Raw genomic sequence first — 27,384 nt, forward strand, 5'->3', positions numbered from 1 at the left:
AGTCAGGCACAGTTACACTGATAGTTCTCTAATGGGGAAATACTATTTTATTAATATATTAGTGGGAAAATGAGTGTTTTATTGAGAGCAATATTATTTATTACTGATATTAAAGGGCCAATATTAATGAGTTTAAAAATGTATTTTAATCATGGGGGAAGACTATTATTGTATGGGTATATAAATGGTATCCACATCATAAAATATATAAAGTTTCTTCCATCATTAAAAACATTTAAAGCAGCAATTAATAATTACTTACAATTAATAGAACTTCTTTGTTAATAAAATGTAACAATCCTTTCCCCTAATATATTAATAAGATAGTTCTTCGCTCATACGAGAATCATCAGTGTAGCAGCTTTGGATTTTATTTTGCACTATATAATAATTGTCCTCATTATAAGTGTCCGGTTATTCCTCTCCTCTGATTGGCCAGACAACACAAACAGCAGCGTTTGAAGCCATCTTGCCTGTCACATCCATCTCATTTATTTGGGTGGATTTGTTGGCGGTTTCCAAAGCCAGCGCTTAGTAAATATTGGGTTTTATATTTGTTATGGATGGTGGGCCAATGTTACATTCTATTCTAAGGTATGGTTTCTTGGTGGTTTCCCATCGGTTTGGAATCTAGTAAATCCGTGGATTCCAAAACCTCCAGAAAATCCAAAACAAAGTTTATACAGGCTCGTCCAAAAGTCTCCGTTACACAGGGAAAATGCTATACACCGGGAACGTTACCACTTTTTAACATTCATCCGTCGATGTGCATGGACAACCATTTCTCGTGTGGTTTGTAACACTTCCAGTCTTCTTGAACTTCTCAGTTAAGGCGCGTATCCACAAGACGAGAAAAATGAGCGATTGAACGATTACAACATTGTAATCGTTCAATCGCTCATTAATTGTGCACTAAAATGTCGAAAACGACCAGCGATACGCACTCGCGCTGGTAGTTATCGCCTGATCGACAGGTTGTGCATGTTCGGGGATGAGGGAGCCTGCACTGATGGACATATCGTGCAGTGTGGGCACATTATCCACTGCACAGGGTGATGAACGATTACAATGTTGTAATCGCTAGCGGATACGCGCCTTAAGACTGGCAACAGGGCGTGCATGATGTTCTCGCCATGTTCTCTGGTAAAGTCCATTGCAACCTTGCGACAACTTCCTGTTCCGGCCATCAGAACAATTTCTATACGTTCGTCATTCCTAAAGGGTATCTGCGTTTACATTTTGTTAAAAAATATTAACTTTCCCCATGTATGGAGATTCGTGTAATCAATATGGGCCGCGGGGGCAAACAATGGATAAAGAATAAGAGAGGTCCCAGCTGAGGTTATTAATGGGAACGCTGTGGAGCACCAAGAAGGAACACAGAAGAGGGAGACCCTGCCTACAGCCCCGTTTTGTCTGTAATGCTGTTGTCTGTAGCTCCAGGTCTCCGGATGTAGATCTGGCAGGCCGCGGTCATGGTTCTAGATTCCAGAAAAAAGGAAATGGGAGCCATCGTTAATCCTCGCTGCCCACGTCGAGCTTCCTTTGCGACACAAGTACTGTTCCCTGAGATCCTCCGTCAGAAGCAGCAGAACCTATTGGTGAGGAGGTCAGACCCCCCGGGGTGTGGAAGAAACTCTCTTTTTGTGGTTGGGATCCTTTTGGGGTGAGCGGAACGCCAGGCTGTGAGCGGGAGAGAAGATGGATGAGTCACACTAAAGAGAAAGACGTTACTGGATCTGATTAATGCGCCTTGTAACAAACGCAAAGCGGATGCTGGGTACGGGATGAATGGTGCACCGGGAATGCCAAATGTCACAGCTATAATAAAGTATGGTATATATACACACACGTATACACATACATACATACATACACATTATATATATATATATATATATATATATATATTATATATATATATATATATACACACATATATACACTTCTATGCAGCTATTCTACAATCGTAACAATTACAACAAACGTTTAAACCCCCCATCTCCCAGGATGCACTGCTTAAAAGTGTCTCAAACTTAGGGCGGGATTCAAAGATGGTCGCGATGGCGATTATTGGTAATCTGCGTATGCCCCCGAGTCACGTGACATTACAGTTATTGCTTGCATTGAGGATTTATGAGTCAGGTACCGGCAATGAGTAAGGGGATGGAGCTAGTCAGACGCAGGCGTGTAGCGACCGGTTTCAGGGCATCTCTGCCTGCGATCCCATACGCGATATAAAATGGCTCCGGCGACTGTTTCCGCGGCCATTCTGCACAACCATAGGGTTACTCAGAAGGCCGATAATCGAGTGATCTGACGCTGCGCTTTTCTACGCAGGCGCTTGAATTTGCAAAGGCACCGCCGGACGACTCAATACAATCCCGGTGGAATTAGCGTACATGTCTGAATCCGGCCCTTTATGTTGAATCGCTGTATTCTGCGCATGAAGCTGCCCCCATGTTATACACAGGATAATGAGATACATACCTGCTGCAGAGTATATAGCGGGATATACGGGATGGGGGACAGGTGTTTGAAGTTTAACATTTGGGCTGCCGGCAGCTCCTCCGGGGATTTCCCATTTCTGGGAGATATGGTGACAGACTGAGAGCTGCCACAAGGGGGCGATATCAGGTCTTTATTCTGCAGGGTGAAGTTGAATATTCCGGGACTGGGGCTCTGGCAGGATACGCTGGGTGTAGTCACCGGCTGCCCCGTCTGGCTCAGGACCGGGGAAAACATGAACTTCAGCGGTATGACTCCTGAGAGGGACATTAGAATAGGTTACTTATAAAAGGAATTCGAGTTAGACAAAGACCCTCAGGATACATGAAAGGCTCAAGGTCTCTTTTACTTTGCTATACAGGAGTACAGCACCCCATCAGCCTCTAGATGGCAGCACTGAAGGCCTGTGCTCAGGAACCCATCAGCCTCCAGTTGGCAGCACTGTAGGCCTGTGCTCAGGAACCCATCAACCTCTAGGTGGCAGCACTATAGACCTGTGCTCAGGAACCCATCAACCTCTAGGTGGCAGCACTGTAAACCTGTGCTCAGGAACCCATCAACCTCTAGATGGCAGCACTGAAGGCCTGTGCTCAGGAACCCAACAACCTTTAGATGGCAGCACTGTAGACCTGTGCTCAGGAACCCATCAACCTCTAGGTGGCAGCACTGTAGGCCTGTGTTCAGGAAGCATCAACCTCTAGATGGCAGCACTATAGACCTGTGCTGAGGAACCCAAGCCAAGGCCACAGGGGCTCAACAGACCATAATAAAATAAATAAATTAAATAAATACCACATACAAGAGCACGGTCACAAAACCATGAACAATCTATTCATTTCTCCAGTTACTACCCTCCCAGTATCACATTTGTACAACCACATCCAGCTGTGAACGTCATACCTGCCATAGGAGAAGTGAATATTTTTGGATCTGGAGGGGAGGACGTGGGATTTTTAGGAGTTTCGTTGCCCAATGGTGCCAGCTGTACGGGGATTAGATACCCGGAAGGGATCATCCTCTGTAAGATGATGGAGAGAAGCAGAGATCAGACAGAATATATAAACATTGTCTGCATTTTACATTCAGGAGGATGGATACACTCCCCCATGTTCTGAGACTTCTATACGTTGGGGAGGGGGTCAGGGCTAAGGAATCCTGTCTGACCCCACGCACATGATAATATCCCTGGATCAATCTTCTAATTGGCATAATGTTGTCCTCCATAAAGGTGGATACATCCGATCCATTGTTCTACCCTTCTGCCATTATTAGCGCCATCAGCAGTAATTACCCCAGTCCAGCAATCGGTCTGTACAATGGAAACATCTCAGGACGGTATAAGCTTATGGCACGGTGCCGTTATTCATCTTATTGTCTTCCCAAGTCCTTTCCCACCTCCCCAATTCATTCCTTTCACAACTATAGTTTAAAGACACTCAATTGTCGATGTTCTTCCTCTGAACAATTCAGGCTAAATGTAAAAAAAAAACTTGTACGTTACAAAACCCCCCCAATATTTGTACTAAATTAGCGGAACCCAAAGAGACGTCCGTGTAGTGTGGACTGACGGCGGTCACTACGTGGGCTGAACTAATCAATATTCCTGTTGGTACAGCCTATTACATAGGACCTCCACAGAATAAGGCGGATGAGCCTATAATCCACAAAGATACCAGTCAAACGTAGGGACTCCACTAAGACGCAAAATGGAAGTAGCCATAGAGTGACTGACGGTATTGATGCGTATGCAATGGCCGCCTCCCTGTAATAGGCGTCCTCCCTAAGGAGTCACTTACAGACACGCGCAGGATTACACCCCCCACCAGTGACGTACCTCAGACAAATCCCCCCCCACCAGTGACGTACCTCAGACAAATCCCCCCCCCACCAGTGACGTACCTCAGACAAATCCCCCACCCCACCAGTGACGTACCTCAGACAAATCCCCCACCCCACCAGTGACGTACCTCAGACAAATCCCCCCCCCCACCAGTGACGTACCTCAGACAAATCCCCCCCCCACCAGTGACAGACCTCAGACAAATCCCCCCCCCCCACCAGTGACGGACCTCAGACAAATCCCCCCCCCCCCACCAGTGACGTACCTCAGACAAGTCCTCCTGGCCAGCGCATTTAATGCGTTTGGAGCCGCAGTCACCGTGCCCTGGCAGGTTCTTAGGACTGTTCTCGTGCCCAGACTCATTCTCAGCAGGCAGATCCGTCGCCGGTGTCTTCCCATCACCGTGCAGCACATTCTTCTCCCACGCAGCAGAGCCCAGCGCGGTGTTACCAGCGCACAGGACAGGAAGAGCCGGAGAGTCCGCTCTGCTATGTGGGGACTGCAGGTAGACGGTGTATGTGGCCGGGGAATTAGCGTGAGCCTGCACCATAGGCAGAGCCTGGTAGAGAATGGGGCTGAAGGTCGGAGACTGCTGGTTCTGGGGCGTCATCAGGACATTGGCATTTCCGCTGAGGACGCCTCTAGCCAGGCTCAGCTTCATCTTCTTTACATCCCTGCAGCTGGGAATACAAAGCAGAAGCAATTCCATACATTAACTAGACATAAACCACAATACCCCACATAACAACAGGTGCCATGACTGGGTATATGACCCGCAGCGTAAACTCCTGTACTAAGGTCAGCTGTTCCAGAGACTGATCTGCCAGCCTCACGCCGGACGCTTGGCACGGTCTGTACAAATGTCAAAGGTCACAAAGCAAAAACAGGGGCTGACTGCGCTGCTAGGCGTGGACGGGAAACACCCGTTACAGCTATTATTTATATTCCTCCAACTAGAAGGGCCCCGTGGCATTAAGGGATGACTGTTTGCACCCACATAGCTCTAACAAAGCAAGAGCATCACGCTGGCTGCCCGCCGGCCACGTGTAGAGTTCCCGCTAGGCTGATTTAAGCGGGCGCAGCACCCTGCGTGATTTCCAAAGGGCAGAATGGACCCTGTCCCTTTCCGCGGCGCTCCAGCTAAAAACAGCCTGCAGTCGCCGTCCCTTCCCTCGGGCCGCAGTGTCCCACGGGTGGGGAAAACTGGGGTTTAGCAATCACCGCTGGTGAATAGATGCCGGGCACGTGTGCCCACCATCTATTCACAGAGAAGGAAGACCTTGGGGGCAGCCCGGCATGTCCGTAAGTGGTGGGCATGCCCCCAAGAGTGACGAAAAGGGGGCCCGTATTAAAGACATGCCCCCTTTTCTCATGGCCACGCCCTTTTCGGGTTGGGCGTGCCGGAGGGCTCTTTCTCTGGGTCCGAAGAAGGACCTAGAGCGAACGCGTCTATTGTAGTGAGCTCAGACGTCCATCTTCTCAGACTGAATATGGATCAGATGAAATCCTCAGTGGATAATTAGGCAGCAGGACGGTCATTGTATGCGGGAGATTACCGATACTAAGGGCGTCATTGTATGCGGGAGATTACCGATACTAAGGACGTCATTGTATGCGGGAGATTACCGATACTAAGGACGTCATTGTATGCAGGAGATTACCGATACTAAGGACGTCATTGTATGCAGGAGATTACCGATACTAAGGACGTCATTGTATGCAGGAGATTACCGATACTAAGGACGTCATTGTATGCAGGAGATTACCGATACTAAGGACGTCATTGTATGCAGGAGATTACCGATACTAAGGACGTCATTGTATGCGGGAGATTACCGATACTAAGGACGTCATTGTATGCGGGAGATTACCGATACTAAGGACGTCATTGTATGCGGGAGATTACCGATACTAAGGACGTCATTGTATGCGGGAGATTACCGATACTAAGGACGTCATTGTATGCGGGAGATTACCGATACTAAGGACGTCATTGTATGCGGGAGATTACCGATACTAAGGACGTCATTGTATGCGGGAGATTACCGATACTAAGGACGTCATTGTATGCGGGAGATTACCGATACTAAGGACGTCATTGTATGCGGGAGATTACCGATACTAAGGACGGTCATATTGTATGCAGGAGATTACCGATACTAAGGACGGTCATATTGTATGCAGGAGATTACCGATACTAAGGACGTCATTGTATGCAGGAGATTACCGATACTAAGGACGTCATTGTATGCAGGAGATTACCGATACTAAGGACGTCATTGTATGCAGGAGATTACCGATAACAAGAGATATGGTAAGAACTTACCTTTGTTATCTCTGTTTCTACGAAGTCCATAGGGTCCACAGGGTTGACCTTGGGGTATAGGTTGGGAACCAAATCCGGGCACCACGCAGTTAAAGCTTTTAGCTCCCAGGATGCACTTGGGTCCACTCTCCCTATAACCCCGCCCCCCAGCCAGAGGCACCTCAGATTGTAAGTAGCCAAAGGCCGGAGGAGGAGAGAAAAAGAGAGAGAAAACTGGAACACTCTAGAACCATACTCACAGAAAAGGAGACGGGAAGCCGGTGACCAGTAACACAGCCCATATGAAGCCAGGTGCGTCAGGGCGGGCGCCCTGTGGACCCTATGGACTTCGTAGAAACAGAGATAACAAAGGTAAGTTCTTACCATATCTCTTGTTTTCTACTTCAGGGTCCATAGGGGGTCCACAGGGTTGACCTTGGGGATGTCCCAAAGCAGTTCAACCAAGGGTGGGGACGCTCCTGTGCTGAGAGGAGAATCCGTCGCCAAAAAGGAAGCATCCTGAGAGGCAAAGGAAACCAATGCCTAGAACCTTAAAAAGGTATGGACAGAAGACCACGTGGACACCTAGTAAGGCAAAACAGCCGAGGCGCCACGACGAGCCGCCCACGAGGGTTACACGGCCCGAGAAAAAAAACAAGCCTCAACGACAGAAATGCCCACCCATGGGTAGGCCCCTGAGGAAGACATACGAGGCCATCCAGTCAACATTTCATTATAGGCCGGCCATCGTTTCCTGTTAAAACCAGAAACCGCAGACCACCAATAAGGAGTCCGCTTACCATAAGGAACTTGAACGGATCACATAAAGCCAAAGAGGCCGGACCACAGTCCATGAGGCCACAACAGCCGAGAGGACTGGGAACTGAATGGCCATACCATAAGTTCCAGAATAATATGGAACCTAAAAACCACTTTAAGAAGAAACACAGGGCGAGAGCAACTCACACCCTGACATGATGCCCTCCAGAAGAGGGAGCCACATGAGAACGCTCCCCATTCAGACACTCTCCTGGTTGATTTAAACACCCTGAGAGAGAGAGAGAGAGAGCTTAAACAATAGACCATGTAATGGCTATCACAACCAGCGGTTCCATTGACTGTCCCCGGAGGGAACAAAGAACCACTACTAACTCCCCAGGAGTCCCTAGGGAGGACAAGTGGAGACATAATCCAGAAAACACTCCAAAGGATGAACTGGATATCAGAGCGGAGCAATTCCATATCTTAACCATACCGACAGTGTAGAGATCCGCACTGTCAGGAAGGCCAGGCCAAGGGTGAAACCCAAGCCAGCTGGAAGGAATGCCAGAATATCTGGAAATCCTGGACACCGGAGGATCGTATCGACAGGTACGATACCATAAGAATTATGTATGCCACAGTCCGTGGCAGATCCCAGCAAAGTCTGGCCTATCTGCTCTAAACATCTCAATGAAGACAGAGCCAGGGAAGCCCGAGGACCACAGTAGGGGCGCAGTTAAAGACAAGCGATCCAGATCCAGGGAAAAACAAGGACCCTGAGACAACAGGTCCAGATAGTGAAGCAGTAGGAACGGAGCATCGAGGAGGAGACTCCGAAAATCTTAGTACCAGTGATGTCTGGGACGACCTGGAGCCCCCAGAAGGAAAGCCCCTCCGTCTCGAATTAAACTTCCGAAGACCTCGAGGAAGAAGGGAGACCGGAGGACACAGGTACACAAAGTGGAAGGACCACTTCACTGACAAAGAGTCACTGAAGGTAGCTTCAGTACTCCTAGAGCTGGACTGTAACACCGGTAATGTGTGATCGAGTCAGAAGGCCATGGGGATCAACCCCCTCAGGGAGGCCCCCTCTGCTCACCAGGAGTTGAAACCTCTCTTGGAGAAGAGACTAGTCCCCGGGATGCACGCCGTGACGGCTGAGGAAGCCCGCTTCCCAATGGAGAGCTCCGGGAATAAACACCGCAGAGTTGGCCAGGAGAAGACCCTTGGACTATGTCAGAATGGGTGACATTCCTAACATTGCCACCCAACTACCAGTGTTGCCTAGATGGAAGCCACTGTTGTGACACTGTCGGACTGAACCTATTCAGGTTAACCGTGACAAATGGGTTAGGCCAGAGTGAAAGTCCAAGACAGCTTAAAGTATCAACAAGTTAAGTGGCAGGGCAGAAGCGACAGACGTCCAACTGCCCCGAAATGAATGCGGACCAGACACTGTCTTTAGCAAAGAACACCCTGGACGAGATGGCCATAGCCACCCGGACAGAGACCAACTCGCCTCCGTAGAAAGTATCATCGTTCGAACAGCGATCCGGTGGAAAAAACTCGATCCATCTGGAGGGGAGTCAATTATGGCAAGGCCTGGAATGGAACTGAGCACATTCCACCCTACCAAAAGGTAGACACTCTGGTAGACCGCGCATCACAAAGAGTAATGACATATGTCGACTGCGTAGATATCCGCACACTCGAAGTTGAAGAGTGGAGATCTTGTCTTACGCCAGAAAAATTCTCAGATTCTGAGAATCCAGCAGTGCTCCCAGATGAAGAAAACCCTGTGAGGGATGCAGGGAGGACTTTTCTGTGACGAGAAGAAGCCCCGGTTATCCTGACCTGGCGGTAAAGTACCTTGGTGATCCTGCTAAAAGTAGGAGACCGTCCAGAGAAAGGAGCATTCGGATATACTGAACAGGTGAACTGTCAGAAAATCCATAAAGCTGGTAAACCCCGGTGGAGTTGAGGACAGCCCCAAAAGGCAGAGCCCGAAACTTACAAGTGTTGCTGTGGCACAGCAAACCTGAACCCATGCTGATGAGAGGGCTCTGTATGTACCCGTAGGTACGTATCCTGAATACTCGGATATACCATAAAATCCCCAGGTTCCAAACATCGGATGATGGAGCATGGACGATTCCACCTGAGTCAAGGCACCGTTGGAATCTGATTCAGGGATTTGAGACAGAGTATAGGCAAAGGAGGACCAGTCGGTCACCGCCCCAAAAAGAAAGTAGAACAACCAGTCCCTCACTGAGATAGTGAGGTTGGCCGAAATAGCTCTGCTTACCACAAAGACTGTATAGCTTTCTGGGATTGTAAGGCCCTGATCAGTTCTGAAGAAGGGCCCGTGTAACAATGCCTGTGAGGAGGCTGCATGAGCAATGAGAGGCCGTTGAGAATCAGTACCTCACTCTGGAAATTCCCCAGATGTAGACCTGTCCCGTCAGGCTGAGGGTATATCCTCAGGTGTAGAAACAGGGTCGTCCGGAAGTCCAGGACTGCTCGGTACTGGATATGGTGGCCCCCGTGGAGGCCGACAGCCTAGGAAAAAACAGGCCTTTAGGCTGACCCTGAGGACAAAAAGACTTAACAGAGTTAGTCCGAATGTAGTGGGAGTAGCTAAAGACGGTATCTCCCCATTAGTGATACTGCCAATGATGCAACGATCTTGTCAAGGTCAGGACCAAACAAGAACTTCCCCCTGGAAGGAGTGTGCACCTCTGCTTTCCCATAACGCAGCCATAGGGTACTGCGGCGGATACAGACGCCGCCGAAACCCTGAAAGTTAGAAGACCGGCATCCCATGAGGTAATCCCACATATGACCACTGCATATTTTGTGAGCGGCAAAAAGATATTTGAACCTCAGACGTGTTGGAGGGGAAAAACGTCACAAAAGCATCACCATGCGATGGCCATGGTAGGACGGGCAACAGGCCCTGAAAACTTGAGTACATTGATTTCAGGCAAAGTTACCACCTACGGATCCGTAAAATTCGTCCAGGCCGGGATGGGAGGCGTATTAATGCCTGTAACCCGATGATTAACATACAAATCCATCCCAGAAAGGGATTTCCATTACTTGTGAGGACCCTCAGGGAATGGGAAACAGGAGGCCTTTGTGACTCCTCGTATCTGGGGACAGTCAGACTCCCGCTATGAGATCCACCCGCTGGGCAGAAAACGGGAGATGTATGATACTGGTGCAGGATCGACATTCTCTATATCCAGAATGAGCCTGGCTACCAGCCCCAAAGCAGGGATAATAATACTTGAGATCGGCTCCCCCCCCTGTGAGAGGGAAAGAGCCGAATATACCATCCAGTTCACGGCAGAGCCACTGGTCAGTAACCACAGGGCGTATATCACGCCAATTAGTATTTCGTATAAAACGACATCCACCAGGGTGGCCGTTGTGGTAATCCCTGCAAGGGGAATGACAGACCGATGTGGTATCGGAGGTAATTCATGTACTGTGAAAAACCCCGGCAGGGAGCGATAGTCTGTGACACAGGGGTAAATTGCAAGAAATTGCGAGATACCCCGAGTTCAAAAGGGCAGTATGGTGAAGTAACTCCAAGCGAGTGACGACAATGGGGCCCGCCCGGCGATCCTCAAAGGAGAGGATCCTGAGAAACAACGCCCTTTAAGGGGGTCGTGCAAGGGGCCCGGCACCAGATGGTGCCGCATACGTAAACCTTTCTGAGTTAAAATCCTCCGCACTAATTCCTGCAGGCTATGACTTGCAGGATAGCAATAATGGGTGCAGTATTGTGTGCAATCTCCTGGTCAGATATATCTGACTATCTTGACGGAAATATTAAGCAGCGCCATACCGGTCCTGACTGACGCTAAGATTAGCTGCAGGAACCCATTATCAGCGTACGCAACTCACAGTTCCATCTAAAATATGGCAACGTGCAGCACGCAACAGTATGTGACAAACCTCACAGATATTAACAAATATATATATGTGAGGTCTCAGAACCACCCCAGGTACACCTGTATTAGGGCAGATAAAGAAAAGGGATAGATATACACTGACAGGTGAGAGAAAAAGCAGACAGTCAGCACTAGCATAAGTCACATACAATGCAGAAAAATATATATACATACATAAGCATGACATATAATATACTGCACAATGTCGCTACATTCAACTGCCCAGATTCAGTGTCTGGGAAGGCTATAGCGCTGTGTACACTCACCCAAAATGGCCAGGCACGCAGGGGGACTGGGCTCACTGACATCCTAGGAGTTCTGCAGCACCACAGAGAGAAAATGGCCGCTGGAGACCTCAGAAGAAGCGTGGCCCGCGGAGGAAGCAGCTCAGCGACGCCAGACTGTAGTATTGAAAGGCGCGCTGAGCTGAGGGGAGGAGCCGCTAGACAGGGAAGGCTTCCTCCCCTGGCTAGCAATTAACCCCCCGGGATGCCGGCTCCCGCTGCCGCTATAATCCCTGGTGGGCTGTGGACACGCGGGGTATGCCTCCATGGAGGGGGAGCCCGCCGCCACCGCTAGCGCCTCCGGTCTGTCCCCAGAGACCGGAGGCATAAGGCTGCATTATTCACACGTGGATCACCGCAAGCGGTGACCACGCGACTTACCTGTCCCCGTCGATCCGGCAGCAGCCCAGGGATTCCTCCAGAGCCCGGCTAGTACAGACTCTGGGGTCCCGCTGCGATCCCCAGATCTGTACTGGCGTCGCAGCGCCGGCGGGGTGTAGGAGCGGCAGCTCAGACGTCCATTGGACAGTCTGATGCTGCCGCTCTGAAGAGTAGTAAAAAAATAATAAAATAAAACTCTTTTAAGCTTAGGGGCTGCTAAGCAGCCCCCCTGCAGTAACGGTGACCCGACTCCGGCCGGGCACCAACTTAAACTGAGGTGCCTCTGGCTGGGGGGCGGGGTTATAGGGAGAGTGGACCCAAGTGCATCCTGGGAGCTAAAAGCTTTAACTGCGTGGTGCCCGGATTTGGTTCCCAACCTATACCCCAAGGTCAACCCTGTGGACCCCCTATGGACCCTGAAGTAGAAACTAAGGGCGTCATTGTATGCAGGAGATTACCGATGCTAAGGACGTCATTGTATGCAGGAGATTACCGATACTAAGGACGTCATTGTATGCAGGAGATTACTGATACTAAGGACGTTATTGTATGCAGGAGATTACCGATACTAAGGACGTCATTGTATGCAGGAGATTACCGATACTAAGGACGTCATTGTATGCAGGAGATTACCGATACTAAGGACGTCATTGTATGCAGGAGATTACCGATACTAAGGACGTTATTGTATGCGGGAGATTACCGATACTAAGGACGTCATTGACGCGTCGATACCGTACAGTATATTATCACAATTCACCTACTTGGTCTGGTCCAGCTGTGCTTTGCAGATTGCCGCCAGCTGAGCCATCTTGCTGGGGGCAGCGGCCGGGCCGTCGCAGTCATCTATTACACAAAATGGAAAGAGGGTCAGAATAGAGGAACAGTTATTAGATCTGAGCAGATAATCCACAAATACGGAACAAGGACAGGTTTGGAGTCAGGAGAGGACCCCCCCTTATTATCATACATGTAACCAATGCAAAGACCTCCTACCACTCTTTGTAGGGCTGCTGGGAGCGGAGTTGATTTTCCGCCGGTCATTCTCAATGCTCTTCGCCAGCTTTATCAGTGACTGGTGACGGGTGAAGGTCTGTTTGCCGCGGGGAGCAAAGAGGTTCTTAGCGCAGTTCTCCTTAGGAGATCGCAGGTCCAGGGCTACGGAGGTCTGTGACGTGGGGTTGGGCGTGGACACTGGAAAACAAATCACGCAATACCCATTTAGTATAACAGAATATTCATCAATAAATCAAATAAGACAGGAGAAAATACTACATTATATTATATTGCTCTGAAAGTACCGATATTCCAGAGTGTTCCGATCCTACTGGATGTTCCGGCTTTGTGGGTTGCGTAGCAGCGCTGTTTAAGGTCACTCTCCGTGTGGTCTGGCTATGCACGCGTGTAATTATCTGCATTACCTGCCCAGCCGAGAGGCGATGAACTTTCCCCAATGTAATAGGATACAAAGCAGTCACAATACAATAAAGAGGTCTTAGTACAACCTGGTCCCAAAAGCTTACTCACCTGGAACCCAGCCACTTCCAGGCAACAGTCGCTGCGCCCAACGCTCACAGTGCCAGAGATGTCTGGCGACTTGGTATTTAGGGCACCAGCACCACACGGACAGCGGGAATGCCTGGAGCAGCAGAACACCTGCAGGAGTCTTCCATGGACCCACAGGAAAATCCCTTTGCTGGCCCAAAGCAAGTAACATTCTGGGACACATTTGTACAGAGCATCTCCAATTCAATTATACTTTTACTACCCTGTATCACCCGGGCCCGCTCCATGTCTCTTCCCCCCACCCCCCCTGATTAGCACCCAGGCCTGCCCTATGTCTCTTCCCCCCCCCCCGATTAGCACCCAGGCCTGCTCTATGTCTCTTCCCCCCCCCCCCACCCGATTAGCACCTGGGCCTGCTCTATGTCTCTTCACCCCTGATTAGCACCTGGGCCTGCTCTATGTCTCTTCACCCCTGATTAGCACCTGGGCCTGCTCTATGTCTCTTCTCCCCCCTGATTAGCACCTGGGCCTGCTCTATGTCTCCTAACCCCTGATTAGCACCTGGGCCTGCTCTATGTCTCCTAGCCCTGATTAGCACCTGGGCCTGCTCTATGTCTCTTCACCCCTAATTAGCACCTGGGACTGCTCTATGTTGCTTCATCCCTGATTAGCACCTGGGCCTGCTCTATGTCTCCTAACCCCTGATTAGCACCTGGGCCTGCTCTATGTCTCCTAGCCCTGATTAGCACGTGGGCCTGCTCTATGTCTCCTAGCCCTGATTAGCACCTGGGCCTGCTCTATGTCTCCTAACCCCTGCTTAGCACCTGGGCCTGCTCTATGTCTCCTAACCCCTGCTTAGCACCTGGGCCTGCTCTATGTCTCTTCATCCCCCCCACCCCTGATTAGCACCTGGGCCTGCTCTATGTCTCTTCACCCCCCCCCCACCCCTGATTAGCACCTGGGCCTGCTCTATGTCTCTTCCCCCCTGATTAGCACCAGGGTCTGTCCTATGTCTCCTAACCCCTGATTAGCCCCCGGGCCTGCTCTATGTCTCTTCCCCCCCGATTAGCACCCAGGCCTGCTCTATGTCTCCTAGCCCTGATTAGCACCTGGGCCTGCTCTATGTCTCTTCACCCCTGATTAGCACCTGGGCCTGCTCTATGTCTCTTCACCCCTGATTAGCACCTGGCCTGCTCTATGTCTCCTAACCCCTGATTAGCACCTGGGCCTGCTCTATGTCTCCTAACCCCTGATTAGCACCTGGGCCTGCTCTATGTCTCTTCACCCCTAATTAGCACCTGGGCCTGCTCTATGTCTCTTCACCCCTGATTAGCACCTGGGCCTGCTCTATGTCTCTTCACCCCTGATTAGCACCTGGGCCTGCTCTATGTCTCTTCACCCCTGATTAGCACCTGGCCTGCTCTATGTCTCCTAACCCCTGATTAGCACCTGGGCCTGCTCTATGTCTCTTCACCCCTGATTAGCACCTGGGCCTGCTCTATGTCTCTTCACCCCTGATTAGCACCTGGGCCTACTCTATGTCTCCTAGCCCTGATTAGCACCTGGGCCTGCTCTATGTCTCCTAGCCCCTAATTAGCACCTGGGCCTGCTCTATGTCTCCTAGCCCTGATTAGCACCTGGGCCTGCTCTATGTCTCCTAACCCCTGATTAGCACCTGGGCCTGCTCTATGTCTCCTAACCCCTGATTAGCACCTGGCCTGCTCTATGTCTCCTAACCCCTGATTAGCACCTGGGCCTGCTCTATGTCTCTTCACCCCTGATTAGCACCTGGGCCTGCTCTATGTCTCTTCACCCCTGATTAGCACCTGGGCCTGCTCTATGTCTCTTCACCCCCCCCCCACCCCTGATTAGCACCTGGGCCTGCTCTATGTCTCTTCACCCCTGATTAGCACCTGGGCCTGCTCTATGTCTCCTAGCCCTGATTAGCACCTGGGCCTGCTCTATGTCTCCTAGCCCCTAATTAGCACCTGGGCCTGCTCTATGTCTCCTAGCCCTGATTAGCACCTGGGCCTGCTCTATGTCTCCTAACCCCTGATTAGCACCTGGGCCTGCTCTATGTCTCCTAACCCCTGATTAGCACCTGGGCCTGCTCTATGTCTCTTCACCCCTAATTAGCACCTGGGCCTGCTCTATGTCTCTTCACCCCTGATTAGCACCTGGGCCTGCTCTATGTCTCTTCACCCCTGATTAGCACCTGGGCCTGCTCTATGTCTCTTCACCCCTGATTAGCACCTGGCCTGCTCTATGTCTCCTAACCCCTGATTAGCACCTGGGCCTGCTCTATGTCTCTTCACCCCTGATTAGCACCTGGGCCTGCTCTATGTCTCTTCACCCCTGATTAGCACCTGGGCCTACTCTATGTCTCCTAGCCCTGATTAGCACCTGGGCCTGCTCTATGTCTCCTAGCCCCTAATTAGCACCTGGGCCTGCTCTATGTCTCCTAGCCCTGATTAGCACCTGGGCCTGCTCTATGTCTCCTAACCCCTGATTAGCACCTGGGCCTGCTCTATGTCTCCTAACCCCTGATTAGCACCTGGCCTGCTCTATGTCTCCTAACCCCTGATTAGCACCTGGGCCTGCTCTATGTCTCTTCACCCCTGATTAGCACCTGGGCCTGCTCTATGTCTCTTCACCCCTGATTAGCACCTGGGCCTGCTCTATGTCTCTTCACCCCCCCCCACCCCTGATTAGCACCTGGGCCTGCTCTATGTCTCTTCACCCCTGATTAGCACCTGGGCCTGCTCTATGTCTCCTAGCCCTGATTAGCACCTGGGCCTGCTCTATGTCTCCTAGCCCCTAATTAGCACCTGGGCCTGCTCTATGTCTCCTAGCCCTGATTAGCACCTGGGCCTGCTCTATGTCTCCTAACCCCTGATTAGCACCTGGGCCTGCTCTATGTCTCCTAACCCCTGATTAGCACCTGGGCCTGCTCTATGTCTCCTAGCCCTGATTAGCACCTGGGCCTGCTCTATGTCTCTTCACCCCTGATTAGCACCTGGGCCTGCTCTATGTCTCTTCACCCCTGATTAGCACCTGGGCCTGCTCTATGTTGCTTCGCCCCCCAGTATCAGTTAGGATCCCTCTACCTTGCTGTTCTGTAGAGGTTTCGGGTCCAGTCCACTGAAACGCTGGCTTCCGGCCTCTCTCTTCAGTTACATGGACTTTCTTTATGAGATTCAGGCTGCTAAGTACATTCGCAATGTCGTATAAACGTCTGATTTTTGCTGTGAAAATCAATAGAAGAAATAAGTTTCCAAGGTGCAAGTGAGTCATGTAAGGTGCAGTTTTATGTTTTTGTAATGTCCAATGCAAGAATGTCATTTCTATACTGATGACAAGACCTGGGTGAGGAGGGACTGGGACACCAGCAGATGGTTGCTCTGCTACATACAGTAGTTTTGCCTCTTATGTTATTTACTTAGTTAAAATTCAGCTGCATTTGCCGGCGTCCTGCGCCCTCGCAACTAACTGAATTGATCCCCGAGTTGAATATTTGCACCAGGTACCTATTTGTTCTAAAGGACCATAATATATTACACATACACACCATACATGCCTACTCTCCCGGGAATCGCGGGAGGCTCACGATTTTTCGGGTAACCCCCCGCGATCCCGGAAGAGTAGGCATATCTCACGCATCCCGCCCACTTCCTAGTGAAGTGGGCAGGATGGGGAGATTTTACTTGAAATTATCGGGTCCGCCTGGAAGGGGCGGGGCTAAATTAGGCAAATCGCGTCATTTAGCCCCGCCCCCTCCTCACAGACCCGCGAATCACGGGGGTTTCCTGTAAAGGGGACGGGGCCTAATGCCGTCTATCGTCTGGCCCCGCCCCCCGAAGAGGAGAGCAGCAGGTCCCCTCCTGCTACTCCCGGAAAGCTGCCCAGCAATGTAGGTAAGTATGACTGACACACACACACACACGTGATACAGATGAAGGGGCATTGGTGCAAAGCTCGGACTGGCCAATCATACAAGGACACGGCGCACATTCTGTGCCGCACACCATGATTACAGGAGAATATTAATGTTGGATTATATAACTTTCAGTTTGTTTTATGCATTTGCTGAATCTGTCACTTGTAGTACAGCAAAATCTATAAACAGATTATGAATAGATCCGTCTTACAGGCAATTACTTACTTTTAAATTTGCCTTTATCGGAATCATCAACTTGATCCTCTCCGATGAGAATCCGGGCGGCAACGTCCAGGCTGACGATCTGTGGCGTGGACACCAGGAAGAGCATAACGAACCTCTGGCTCATCACCCGCAACGACTTCTCCTTCCTGCTGTTCACAGAGGCTGTTTATAAAATAATGAACATGGTCAGCGGGGAAGTGCAAGAAAGTTGGTTACGGTCCATAAGCTGCACCGGTCGCCTATAAAGTTGGTTACGGTCCATAAGCGGCGCCGGTCGCCTATAAAGTTGGTTACGGTCCATAAGCTGCACGATCGCCTATAAAGTTGGTTACGGTCCATAAGCTGCGCCGGTCGCCTATAAAGTTGGTTACGGTCCATAAGCTGCACCGGTCGCCTATAAAGTTGGTTACGGTCCATAAGCTGCACGTCGCCTATAAAGTTGGTTACGGTCCATAAGCTGCAGCGGTCGCCTATAAAGTTGGTTACGGTCCATAAGCTGCGCCGGTCGCCTATAAAGTTGGTTACGGTCCATAAGCTGCACCGGTCGCCTATAAAGTTGGTTACGGTCCATAAGCTGCACCGGTCGCCTATAAAGTTGGTTACGGTCCATAAGCTGCGCCAGTCGCCTATAAAGTTGGTTACGGTCCATAAGCTGCACTGGTCGCCTATAAATTTGGTTACGGTCCATGAGCTGCGCCAGTCGCCTATAAAGTTGGTTACGGTCCATAAGCTGCGCCAGTCGCCTATAAAGTTGGTTACGGTCCATAAGCTGCACCGGTCGCCAATAAAATATGAGATATGGTAAGAACTTACCCTTGTTATCTCTATTTCTACGAAGTCCATAGGGTTCCACAGGATACCTTGGGATATAGGCGATGGCGGCAGACATCCAGGCACCACAGAGTTAAATTTTCAGCCTCCCAGGATGCACTGGGGTCCCTCTCCTATACCCCGCCCCCGAGCCTCAGGCCACTCAGTTTCGTAACAAGCCATAGGCCGGAGCAGGAGCAAAAAAGAGAGAGAAGACAGTCTGGAACACACAAGAATCACATTCTCACCAGAAGGAGACAGAGAAACCGGTGACCAGATCAAAGCCCATCTGCAGTACAGGTGCGACAGGGCGGGAGTCCTGTGGAACCCTATGGACTTCGTAGAAATAGAGATAACAAGGGTAAGTTCTTACCATATCTCATATTTTCTACTTCAGGGTCCATAGGGTATCCACAGGATACCTTGGGGATGTCCCAAAGCAGTATCCTTTAAGGGTGGGGACGCTCCTGTGCTGTAAGGAGAATCCGCCGCCGAAAGGAAGCATCCTGAGAGGCGAAGGTATCAAAAGCATAATACCTTACCAAAAATATGGACAGATGACCACGTGGCTGCCAATCACCGCTGAAGCGCCACGTCGAGCTGTCCACGAAGGACCCACAGACCTAGTGGAAGAGCTTTAATAGAGGATGGAACAGGAAGACCTGTGAATCCATCCTGCCAAAGTTAGCGTAGTGGCAGGCCAACCCTTTTTATGGAAACCAGAAAGGACAAAACCGTGAGTCTGATTTCCTAAATGGACTGGTACGGTCAACTTAAATTCTTAGCGCCCGTACCACAGCCAAATAGGCCTCACCAGCAGACAGGACTGGGGAAGTAAAGGCGAGCACTGCCCTGTTCCTAGGAAAGATGAGAAAAAGGGAGGTCTACATGACAGAGCATCCCATTCTGAGATCCTACTGGCCAAATTAAGAGCCAGAAGGAATACAGTCCTAGCCGTAAGCCATTTGAAATCCACTGAGCCCAGTGGATCAAATGGCGGTCCTCAGAGAGCCCTAAGGACTACAGCCAAATCCCAAGGAGCCACGTGGAACAAAGGGATGCTGAATACAAACGTACACCCTGCACAAAGGTGCGGACATCAGATAGAGTAGCAATCCTACACTGAAACCATACTAACAGGGCAGAAACCTGCACCTTGAGGTAAGCAAGGCGAAGACCGTTATCTAAGCCCACCTGTAGGAAAGCCAACCTCTGGATATCCGGAATACCCGAGGAGCCTAGCCTCTAGGGCGACACCTGAAAGAAAGTATACCATACCTAATGGTAAATTCTTGCAGATAAAAACTTCCGAGCTCTTAGCATGGACAGAGCCCCTGTTAACTATAGAGCTGGAAAAACGCCTAGACCTTAAGAGGGCAGTCTCCACCACAGACAACCCAGGTCTGGGGATCAGCCAGGATCCTGAGACAACAGGTCCGGGCGTAGAGGCAACATCTTCGGAGTGTTAACTGAGAGGCTCCGAAGATCTGAGTAATAGTGCCATCTGGCCTACGCTGGAGCTATCAGCAGGAGCGTGCCTCCTTCTTGCTATTACTGGAGGAAGAAGGGATAACGGAGGGACGAGGTACACAACTTGGAAGGTCCACTGGACCTGTCTACGTCTATCAGAAGAGTCTCATCTCTGAAAGGCTCCACTTGTTCACCAGAAGATTGAACACCTCCTGATAAAGAGGACATTTCCCTGAATGCACGTCTTGACGGCTGAGAAAGCCTGCTTTCCATCTGAGGATTCCTGAATGAACACTGCCGATGACGGCAGGGATATAGCCTTCCACCCAAGCCAGAATTCGGGACACCACTGTTAGTGTCGCCTGACTTCGGGAACCTCCTAGGTGGTTTACATAAGCCATCATGATGGCGTTGTCAGACTATACCTGCACGGTATTTCCGTGGAGGACCTGTCCTGCATGCTGGAGAACCCTGAATACTGCTCAGAGTTCTCAGATGTTTATGGGAAGCGCAAAAACTACTGGTGTCCACCTGCCCTGGAACAAGTGTGGACCAGTCATGCTTCCCAGCCATGGATACTGGCGTCCGTCGTCAGAAGGACCCTGTCCGCAATCCCAAGGGGTGCCGCTTGTTTAGGTGAGCTTTCTGCAGCCACCAGGCCAGAGAGAGACAAACCTCCGGGGAAAGCCTGTTGACTTTATCCTATGGGGCAACCCATCCCATCCGGAGAGGATCAAGTTCTTTAGAGTGAAGCTGGGTACTCTCCACCATGTCGAACAGCGACATCCTGGAACCCAGGAACCACATTGCCAAGTGAATAGACACTCGGCGACTCTGCAGGCAACTGCGTACCTTTTCCTGTAATGCAGAGATCTTTTTCTCAATCACAAAGATCCTCAGATGTTGGGATATGGAGCATCCTCTGTGAAGAATCAGAGAGGACCATTTCCAGTTTATCAGTCAGCCCTAACGTAGCAACACAGATATTGTCCGTTGCATATGGCACTGAAGTATCTCTGGAGACCGTGTAACAACAGGAGGTCACTCGGATAGGGTAACAAGCGGACCCCCTGCCTCCGCAGGTGGGCTGCCATAACTACCATGACCCTGGTAAACCGTGAGGCGCGGAGGCCAGACCAAGGGGCAATGCCAGAAACTGGAAATGCTTATCGACCACTGCAAACCTGAGGAAAACACTGGTGTGCTAAGAAAAGAGGGATATTCATGTAGTCACCCTGAATATATCCAACGACACCACAAAATTCCCAGGCTCCATTGAATGATGGAATGCAGGGTCCCCCTCCCGAACCGAGGAACCCTTAAGAATTTGTTGAAGGATTCGAGGTTGAGAATGTCCTGGTAAGACCCATTGGGTGTCTGTACCAGAAAGAGGATGGAGTAATACCTCGTTCCCCTTTGGGGCAACGGAATAGGTACTATAACTCCTGCCTGGAGCATAGAGTGTAACACCCTCAAAAATTACAGGGCCTAGTCCTGAATTGACAGAAGACCTGTAACGAAAAACCTTCTGGGAGGCTTTTACCGGGAGGAAAAGACATACCTTCAAGAAAATACTTCTCTTACCCCAGTGTCCGTGGTGGTCAGACACCAGTACTGGGCGAACTGGAGAAGCCGGCCTCCAACTCTGGGGGCTCCCGAGAGGAGGCCCGTCCCGTGAGGCTGAAGGCTTATAGTCCAACTTGGGAGTAGGACGTCTTGTACTCCAAGCCTGTTCTTATGGCTGAGCAGATTTCCTGGCTACTGACTGTCTTGGAAAGCTGTATTTTAGACTTACCCTGGCCTCACAGGGCCGAAAAGACAAAGTCCCAGACCCTGATGGGACTGTAGCCGATGGCAGACACGCAGACGTAGCTGCTGCCTGCAGGGCCACAATTGCGTCCAGACGAGGGCCAAACAGGACTTGTCCCGTAAAAGGCAAAGCATTCCAAATGGAATCTGCGTCCGCTTTCCAAGAGCGCAACCACAGGGAGCGGCAAGCCGCTACTGCTGCCGAGGAGATTCTGGAAAGGAGTAGGCTATATGTAAGACCATCTCATTATGAACGTGGCAAAGTCTCTGAGAATTTGCCACTATCCACCTGCTCTGCTGGAGAGTCAGTGTGCAGAGATCCAGTTACCTACTCAGTGTTCCATGGCTCTGGCCCCCCAGCACACGGCCATAGCCGGCCTGGAAGCCCCTCCAGCAAGGGAATATTGGATTTTAGATATATTTGCACCTTGCAATCTGGAACCTCCTTCAAAGAGGACCTGGAGGGCATGGGCAACATAGCACTCCTCACTAGGCGTGTAACATGAGAATCTACCCGTAAAGGTAACTCCCATTCGGAAATGTAATTATCCGCAAAAGGGGTATGCAAAAGGTCAACCGTTTTTGAGGCTGGAACCGCTTACCCGGATTTTCCACGAATCCTCTAAAATGATCCACCTGACCAGATAGGGAAATTACAGTGGCAACACCCTTATCCTTAAAGAAGGCATATTTGGATTTAGCCACGGGGGATATGTAATAACCAAAGCCGCACGGACTGCCCGTAGAAGGCCAGGTATATAGACTTTAGACCCAGACTACGCCTCCTTTGCACTAAGGGGCTCGTGTCTGAAAAAGTCAATAATGTCACCGTCATCAGACGTCATGTCTTTACCCGTCTGAGACCCAAAAGGCCGTTTAGAAGGCCGAAATGGTGACTCCCCCTGTAAAACGTCCATCAGGTGCTATACCATTTGGACAATAAAATCACCCACACAGGCTCCTGCGAGACCTGGGGGGGCGAAAAACAGGATACACTGGGGCACCATCAACTGTCCAGGGACCCCTGCATGTGATGAGACCACCACAGGCTGCGATAACCCCTTGGGGAAACGCAGGGGGCGTTGCCCACAAAGGCTGTAAGCATCTTAGCCAGCCGAGGGCGGTCCCCTTTTTTGTGCAGGCACAGTGACAGAAATGGGGCGTGATATATAATACAACATGCCCTCCATAAACCCTCAGCGTCTACATATCCCTCCGCTAACTGCACATGATATCAGTACATTATAGCTGGAAGAGGATATCCTCGTTCACTTTCCGACATGAGGATTGTGAACGGAGCGTATGTGACCTCCCACACAGAAAAACCACGTTTACTGTGAGGTAATAAACACCCTGCGACACCGCACCGCAAGGGCTGTAGCAGAAGAACAGGGATAGGAAAAGGCTGACAGTCAGAAATGAAAGTACAGGCAAACAGCGCTAGCATTTAAGTCACATACAATGCACAGATAACATCCTGCATTACAGGCACTGCGATCAACTGCACAGACCAGAGTCTGGTAGGAAACAGTGCTGCATACACTGACCTTAATTGAAGGAGAGGTATGCGGGGGACCCGGACCGCAATGGCATCAGTATCAGCTTCCAGCAGCGTTTGCCATCCCCAGCACATGTAGTGAGAAAATGGCCACCGAGGAGCAGAGAGAAGGCAGGGCCCGGGGGAGGAGCGCTGACACAGCCCGCTCAGACCGCTGTGGAATGGCACTGTGCAGCGGGGGAGACGCCGGCTGTGAGACAGGGAAGGCGTTCTCCCCTGGCGTGCTATCAACCCCTGGGACGCCGCGCTGTACCGCACATGCTACGGCCCGCTGTCCCTGGTGGTCTAGTGGAAGGCGCAGGATCAGTACCTGGCCCCACGCGCAGCCGGTCCCCAGGGAGCCCCCTGCCTGGGGACCAAACAGGACTGTGTTACCGGCGGGTGCCCACCGCGGGACCCCGCCGCTTACCTTGTTCCCCGTGCATCCGGCCACAGTCCAGGTAGCCGGGGATCACCGCTAGCTGTGACCCCAGCTACCTACCAGCATCCCCGGATCGGTACCGGCGTTCTGGTACCGGCGGGGTGTAGGAGTGACAGCATGGACGTCAATACTGACTGTCCTATGCTGGAGCACTCTAGTTGTGCAGCCACAGCTGTGAAGAAATATTCAGGGGCCTTAAAAAGACCCCCCTCTGTACGGTGCGACTGGTCCAGCCAGGCACCTACGAAAACTGAGTGGCCTGAGGCTCGGGGGTGGGGTATAGGAGAGGGACCCCAGTGCATCCTGGGAGGCTGAAAATTTAACTCTGTGGTGCCTGGATGTCTGCCGCCATCGCCTATACCCCAAGGTATCCTGTGGATACCCTATGGACCCTGAAGTAGAAAGTTGGTTACGGTCCATAAGCTGCACCGGTCGCCAATAAAGTTGGTTACGGTCCATAAGCTGCGCCGGTCGCCTATAAAGTTAGATACGGTCCATAAGCTGCACCGGTCGCCTATAAAGTTAGTTACGGTCCATAAGCTGCGCCGGTCGCCTATAAAGTTGATTACGGTCCATAAGCTGCACCGGTCGCCAATAAAGTTGGTTACGGTCCATAAGCTGCGCCAGTCGCCTATAAAGTTGGTTACGGTCCATAAGCTGCACTGGTCGCCTATAAAGTTGGTTACGGTCCATAAGCTGCGCCAGTCGCCTATAAAGTTGGTTACGGTCCATAAGCTGCACCGGTCGCCTGTAAAGTTGGTTACGGTCCATAAGCTGCACCGGTCGCCAATAAAGTTGGTTACGGTCCATAAGCTGCACCGGTCGCCAATAAAGTTGGTTACGGTCCATAAGCTGCGCCAGTCGCCTAGAAAGTTAGTTACGGTCTATAAGCTGCGCCAGTCGCAGCTTCTGACACAAGCAGACGGGGGGAGGTTCGGTCTAAGGTGGCAGCATATGAAAGCGCAGGGTGGTGGTAGCAGGACGGTGGTTGAATACCCCCTGTTAATGCCGTTCTGTGGAATAGTACAGTCCCAACACACAGGCAGAAGTCTAGAGCTGGGACTGTCATTCAGAATGACTTATAAGGGGAGAGCACCTGACTATCTAGCCTGGGCAGCGGGAGTATAATGCAGGTCAGTTACCATAGCTGTGACTGACGCCATGATGAGGTCTATATGATGCCACCGTCATATACAGCCCGTTACAGGGTACACAGTATTATTTCTTAATCACAGCAGTAAGGAAGACATCGGTCAGTGGTAAGAGGGCAGATTGGCAGGAAGTTTCTTTTCATGTCAGTGTAACGTTACCGGCTCTAAACTCCAGCCCAGGCAGCTCCACAAAGCTGATCTCCGCTGCTTTCATCAGAGACTTCGCACTCAGCGTGACCTCCAAGGAATCCGCCTCTTCCTGCTCTGGCCTCTTCAGGTGGAGGATCTGATCGGCGTATCTGCTCTCCTCGCCGACTCGTCTCAGTGCATCAAAGGTTTTGGGAAGGTTATGGCGGCCATGCCAGATGTACTTGTTTTTGGCGAGGCGGCTGACCATATGCAGGCTTTCTAGTACGTTAACAATGTCGTATATTCTTCTGCGTTCCACATCTACGAGCAACAAACTAGTCAGTGATATAATAATGTTACAAGTGATAATTCAATAAATATGTTCAACAGTAACAGGTATAATAATGTGCGAGTGACCCCCTGAGAAGATAAAAAGAAATCTCTCGCTATGCTGTGGGATGCAACATTTTTTTAAATAATTCTTTAATAAATTTTATTCACCTGGGTGAAATTCAGAAACACGTAAGAGCAGCGCCACCTAGCTGTATACAGCGGCAACAGCATCCTACACATTCCATCTGTACTAGTGAGGAATTTCACACCATGGTTGTGTCAGTGCATCTTCATGGAAGCATAAAGCTTAACTAGTCACACTCCTGCATAAGGGCGGAAACGTATAGTTACTGCTTCACGGGTAACCGTGCAAAAGAGATGCCGTCACTTTCATTTACTAAAGTGTGCAAGAGCAAAGACTGACAAAAATACGATTAGTGGCCACGGGTAACAATTATTTTTGTTAAAACCATAACCTCTTTGTATACAGGATCTCCTTTATCTATAAATTATAATATCATTTTATATCTCTCTCTCAGATACTCACGTAGCTCCTCTGCCACTTCATCTAAGCATATACTGTTGTTAATGGCTGAATTAGGGTAATCCGGGTAGCGGGCCAGAAATTTATGGCACAACAATCCTAAACTCTTTTCCTTGCGACTCGGGAGAGTTTTTTCCAGCTCGTCACCTGAAAATTGTTCCTGTAAAAGATAAATAATGGAAGTGATAATAGGTTTTGCGTAAATCACCATTATAACTTGCAGCGTAACCTTCCGTCCTCTGATACTAAATGCTTAGGATTTCCCAATCATCAGACTTCTCTCTGTGAGGGAGGAAGACACCAGCTCGGGTGTTTGCCAACACATTTTACACAAAGGAATCCAACCGTGCAAGAGACGGACGTGAGGACACTAATTACCCGCACACAGGCGACTCGGGGCTCTCACACCAACAAGTGGCTGAGATGGGGGCAACCGATGCAGATAGGTGGTCTGAGCAAATACTGCACATAAAGTGGAGGCCAGCAGCTGTACAAAGCTCTCTCAGGCTGGTGTCACACAAGCACTTTCATGTATTTCCAGTTACTATCGCACAGCTGTTGCTCTGTACTTTCTATCTTGATAAATGCATAAAGCGTAATCAGTGCACGAAGGAGTTGGTTTACCTCCAGGATCTCCCGCTCCCTATTCCGGATGTCAGGACTGGCGGCACTGATCAGCATTTTCAGGTTTGCCGTTGGCGTCCATGGATCGCTGCTACTTTCGCAAGGTTTTGTTGGCGTTTTTAGCTTGGCGTCTGCGGGCTGTATCTCTGCCAATATGGCGGCAGCTGAACGCTTCAAGGGTGACAGCAGAATCTTTTTATTTAAATGAAAGATGGAATTTTCCTGTAACAGCAGAAACAAGTTACATTAATTACATCACATGCTATAGCAATAACCAAAGGCGCCAGCGATGCCTCAGCCTACAGACCTTGTGATCAGCCGCCATACTGCGCCTGGATGGAACGCCCCCACAATCAATAATATGTTCATATGTGACTCCTGGGGAAATAATAAAGAAATAATCACTAATAGGACAAAGAGAGAAAAGCAGGACGCTGGCATCACGGCAATGTACATCATAGGGACCCCCCCCTTTATATAATAATATTGTATTAAAGGCCATGGTTGCACTCCAGTGACCCCCAGTAAGCAGGATTTGGAGAGAGAGTAATGAAAGTCTTGCTGCCAGGAGTGGTAGGCAGCAGGGTCCTGTCACCATGCTCTCCCTGTCTAGCAGCCAGCCTGACCATGTCCCTGTGCAGTCTCAGACCCCAGCTCACTCACCCGGACACAGGGACAGTGCAGCCCCCCTACAGCTACAGACGCGCGGCGCAACCCATCACGACTGTACTCTCAGTGACACACAAGTTGCACCAGACCGACGGCAGTCCCGGCGCCCCGCCCCTCTCCACCAATCGCTGGGCAAGCCGAGGACGGGGCGTGGCCAGA

The 27,384-nt window shown here is 50.5% G+C and overlaps 1 protein-coding gene across 1 annotated transcript; it reads right to left on the reverse strand.

Annotated features, from left to right (window-relative positions):
• Positions 1–38: 38 nt before the first annotated feature.
• Positions 39–27,384, reverse strand: E2F8 (E2F transcription factor 8). The gene is made up of 13 exons (XM_088458948.1): positions 27,220–27,384; positions 26,864–26,934; positions 26,557–26,778; positions 25,936–26,092; positions 25,086–25,376; positions 17,708–17,869; positions 16,653–16,790; positions 13,036–13,233; positions 12,804–12,885; positions 4,614–5,028; positions 3,409–3,526; positions 2,491–2,765; positions 39–1,683 (listed from the first exon to the last, which is right to left on the reverse strand). The coding sequence occupies exons 2-13, from the start codon at positions 26,879–26,881 to the stop codon at positions 1,516–1,518; spliced, it is 2,244 nt and encodes a 747-aa protein (XP_088315074.1). The 5' UTR covers positions 26,882–26,934; positions 27,220–27,384; the 3' UTR covers positions 39–1,515.

Source organism: Taudactylus pleione, unplaced genomic scaffold, assembly GCF_031769625.1.
Source record: "Taudactylus pleione unplaced genomic scaffold, aTauple2 ptg000875l, whole genome shotgun sequence".
Lineage (NCBI taxonomy): Eukaryota > Metazoa > Chordata > Amphibia > Anura > Myobatrachidae > Taudactylus > Taudactylus pleione.

Coding starts and splice junctions, on each gene's coding strand:
- E2F8 (XM_088458948.1), bottom strand. Junction 16,791..17,707: donor CGATAAAGGCAAATTTAAAA/GTAAGTAATTGC, acceptor TGATTTTCACAG/CAAAAATCAGACGTTTATAC. Junction 5,029..12,803: donor GCACAGCTGGACCAGACCAA/GTAGGTGAATTG, acceptor TTGTATTCCCAG/CTGCAGGGATGTAAAGAAGA.